We start from the raw sequence: 3,902 nt of genomic DNA on the forward strand, positions 1-3,902 counted from the left end.
TGGGGGGCGGCCCCGCCGCGGGGCCCGCGCGGGCGGGACGGGGCCTCCGGCGGCCCCGGAAGGAGCGGCCCCCGCGGCCGAGCGGGGCTCTCGGGCCGCGCCGCCTCCGCCGCTGCCCCCGGTAAGGCCCGGCCGGGGCCCGGCGCGGAGAGCGCGGCCTCCACTCCCCCTCTCCGCCTTTGTGCCCGGTACCGGCGGGGCCCCGGGCGGCCGAGGCGCGGGTACGGCCGGGCCCGGAGCGCGGGGCCCGGTGCCGGTGCCCGCGTAGGCCGCGGCGGGGCCGGGGCTCCTCCGGGCCTGGGCCGGCCCGACCCCCACCTGTCGCAGCGGAGAGCGGGGAGAGCGCGGCCCGAGGGCACCGGGGAGGGTTTTGGGGTGTCCCCGCGTGGTGGTTCGGACTCCCCGGGGGCCTCGGGCCGATCCCTCCCCCCCCACCACCCCTGGGGCTCGGGGCCTTTCCGGGGGGGGGCTCGAATCCCCCCGGGACCACCGGGGACCGGAGCGGGGGGTTCGCTGGGTGGGTTGGCCCCTGCCCCGTGGCCGGGACCCCGCGGGGGGCTCCCTCCGCTCCCCCCGCGCCGTCGCGGGGTTTTGGGGTGCCGGAGCTGCCCCGGTGCGTTCCTCCCTTTCCCGCTGCCCCGGGCTCTGGGTTGAGGCCACCCCGGGCCCGCGGGACCCCCCCTCGAATCTTCCCCTTCCCCGTGTGCGGCTCATGGTCGGGTTTGGGGTCCCCTTTGCTGCCCCCCCCCCACCCCCCGCAGCCGGCCGGGGCCCCTCTGGGATTTTGGGGTGCACGTGAAGCGGTGGTGGGAGGGGGTGGCTGCAGATCGGGGCATGGACCCCCTTCCGTCTTTGGGCGTCGTGTTTTGGGGTGGGTTCTCCCCGCTCCAGACCCATCCCGGGACCCCCCGGTGCTGTGCACGGTCTGTGCTGGGCCTGGGGAAACTGAGGCGTGGGCAGGTGCCGGTGGAGGGGGCCCTGGTTTATGCTGCACCCCAAACCCCCCCTCATGTCTCCCACGTGGGAGGCACTGGGGGTGCTCCTGGGAGGGTCCTGGGGGTCCTCAGGAGTCCCGGTGTTCAGTGGAGCCGGAGTCACCAAGCCACCCCCCCCGAGGGGTTTAATCGAGGTCACTCTGGGCGTTTGGCCGCCTCAGATGTGCTGGGGTGTCTCTGCACTGTCCTCACCCAGCCCTGGGGGGAACCTGGAGGGCCACGGTGTGAGGGGGGGACAGGGAGGACCCCTGTGGTGTGTATGGGGGTCTCCTGGACCCCCAGGGAGCCAGGATCTGCTGCCAGAGGGACACTCCCAGCTTGGGACCCCACAAACTTGCCTTGGGGCAGTGACGGGAAGGAGCTGCCCTGTCCCTTGGGTGTGGGGTCACGGGGGGGGGGTTTGGGGAAGGTCCCAATGTCCCTGTGCTGACAGATTCCCCCCCTACAGCCGCGGCCCCCCCAGGGACGCCGGAGGCAGGATGGACGAACAGAAGGTGCCCAGCGAGGAGAAGGACTCGGCCGCGCCAGGTGAGCGCGGGGCCAGATTTGGGGGGGGCTCTCCCTGTCCCTGTACTCCCCCGTGGTGGTGACACCCCCCTCTCCCCTCAGCTGATGGGGCCGTGGCCTCGGAGGAGATGGGCAGCGCGGAGGGGGACCCCCTGAAACCTCCCGAAGGAGCCTCCGCGGGGCCGGAGCCGGAGAGCACGGACACGAAGGGACCTCCTGAGACTGGCAGGTGAGGGGGGGGGGGGGCTCAGGGGTGGCGTGGAGCTGGTGGAGGGGGGCATCCCAAATGTCCCTGATGCCCCAAGTTTCCCCCCTGCCAGCCCGCCGGGCCGCCGCTGCGCCCTCTGCAACTGTGGGGACTGGAGCCCGCACGGGCAGTGGGAGCTGCAGCGCTTCGAGCCGGTGCCCGACTGGCCCGAGCGGCTGGTGGGCGACAACCCCCCCGAGGGGCCTGGCCAGCCCCCCCCGGGGTCCGGGCAACCCCCCACGGAGCCGGAGCCGGCGGGCGACGACCCGGCGCAGATCGGCTTCTCCAAGGGGGTGACCCCGGCGCAGCTCTTCGAGCCCACAGGTGAGCGGGATCACGGCACCGGGGTCCCCGTCCCACCGCTCCGGGTGTCCCCAGGCTGCCCCTGACGCCCCTTCCCCGCAGGGCACTGCTGGGTGCATCGCTGCTGCGCGGCCTGGGCGGCCGGCGCGGGGCCGGAGGCGGCCGCCGTGGCCAGAGCTGTTTTCTCAGGGATCTCACAGGTGAGCGGTTGGATCTGAGAGGGGATTGTGGGGGCTCGGCCGGGCCCCCCCCTCGCAGCAGCACTGACCACCCAGTCTCCTGTCCCCTCAGAAATGTGAACGCTGCGGGCGGGCGGGGGCCACCATCCCGTGCCGGGCGGCCTCCGGCTGCTCCCGCCTCTACCACTTCCCCTGCGCCGCCGCCAGCGGCTGCTTCCAGTCCACCAAGACCCTGCGGCTGCTCTGCCCCGAGCACGTGGCCGAGGCCCTGGAGATGGGTGCGTGACCCCCTGGGCTGCTGGGACCCTCCCACCCCCCTGCGGGGTGCCAGGAGGGTGGGACCCAGTGAGGAGGTGGCCCTGATCCCCCGTCTCCCCCTTGGCAGAGGACGCGCGGTGCCGCGTGTGCGCCGGGCCGGGCGACCTGCGGGACCTGGTGCTGTGTGCGGGCTGCGGGTGGCACTTCCACGGCTCCTGCCTGGACACGGCCCCGGCGCCCCACGGGCGCTCGGGCTGGCGGTGCCCCGAGTGCAGAGCGTGCCAAACCTGCAGGTGAGCCCCCAACCCCGCTGTGAGGGGAGCGGGGTCGCGCCCGAGGAGGGGTTCCCACCCTCACGTGCCTGTGCCCCCCACAGGCAGCCCGGCCAGGACTCCACGATGCTGGTCTGCGAGGCCTGTGGCAAGGGCTACCACACCTTCTGCGTGGATCCAGCCAGCCAGGGCCTCCCCACCGGCTCCTGGAAGTGCAAGGTGCGTCCTGCTCTCGCTTTGGGGCGGGGTATGGGGTGCCTGCCCCCCTCTCCCTGCTCCCCCTGACACGCCTCTGTTCCCCCCACCAGAACTGCCAGGTCTGCTCCGAGTGTGGCCGGTGCCCTGTGGGGCTCGACCCCGGCTGCCAGGGGTCCACGGTGTGTGGGGGGTGCCAGGGGGGCTGCACTGCAGCCGATGCCCCCGTGGCACCAGGACGCTCACCACAGCCTGAGTCGCCCGCCCAGACGTGAGTGGGGATGGGGGGGCTGGTTATGGGGGGGGGGGTCAGGCCCTTTGTGGGTGAGGGGGTGTGTCCTGCAGCCCTGGGGACAAGGTGGCCTGATCCCCACTCCCCTAACCTGGTGTGTCCCCCCAGGTTGGAGCCCCCCAGCTGCAGCGAGCCGACGGATGTGCCCGTCCCCCCACCCGAGCTGGAGCCTGTGGGGGGTGATGAGGAGACACAGCCCCTCCCAGACCCCAAGGAGGCACCCCTGGACCCCAGGGAGGAACCCCCAGAACCGAAGGAGGCACCCCCGGACCCCAAGGAGGCCACCCCGGGTGATGGCGGGTCTCCTCCTGGCGAGCTGACCCCTGTGGAAGTGCCCCCCAGCGAAGAGCCCCCCAGTGAACAGCCCCCTGATGAAATGCCCCCCGACATTCAGCCCCTTGACGTGCAGCCCCCCAACATTCAGCCCCTTGACGTGCAGCCCCCCGACATTCAGCCCCCTGACGTGCAGCCCCCCGAGGAGCCCCCTCCTCTTGTACTGCCCCCCGAGGAGCCCCCCTGTGAGGAACTGCCCCTCGAGAGACCATCCCTTGCTGAGCTGCCCCCTGACAGGCCCCCCCTCGAGGAGGTGCCCCCCAGTGAACAACCCCCCGATGAGCTGCCCCTCGACATCCCTCCCCTCAACGAGCTGCCCCC

The 3,902-nt window shown here is 73.2% G+C and overlaps 1 protein-coding gene across 1 annotated transcript; it reads left to right on the forward strand.

Annotated features, from left to right (window-relative positions):
* Positions 1–1,416: 1,416 nt before the first annotated feature.
* LOC113980786 (histone-lysine N-methyltransferase 2D-like) lies at positions 1,417–3,896 on the forward strand (the record flags this gene model as incomplete). The annotated part of the gene is made up of 9 exons (XM_027708003.1): positions 1,417–1,523; positions 1,605–1,731; positions 1,823–2,073; positions 2,155–2,252; positions 2,344–2,509; positions 2,617–2,782; positions 2,866–2,980; positions 3,070–3,227; positions 3,357–3,896. Coding segments are annotated over exons 1-9 (1,670 nt in total), but the record flags the coding sequence as incomplete, so codon positions are not given.
* Between the last annotated feature and the right edge of the window lie 6 nt (positions 3,897–3,902).

Source organism: Neopelma chrysocephalum, unplaced genomic scaffold (assembly GCF_003984885.1).
Source record: "Neopelma chrysocephalum unplaced genomic scaffold, ASM398488v2 Primary Assembly neopelma1_95199, whole genome shotgun sequence".
Lineage (NCBI taxonomy): Eukaryota > Metazoa > Chordata > Aves > Passeriformes > Pipridae > Neopelma > Neopelma chrysocephalum.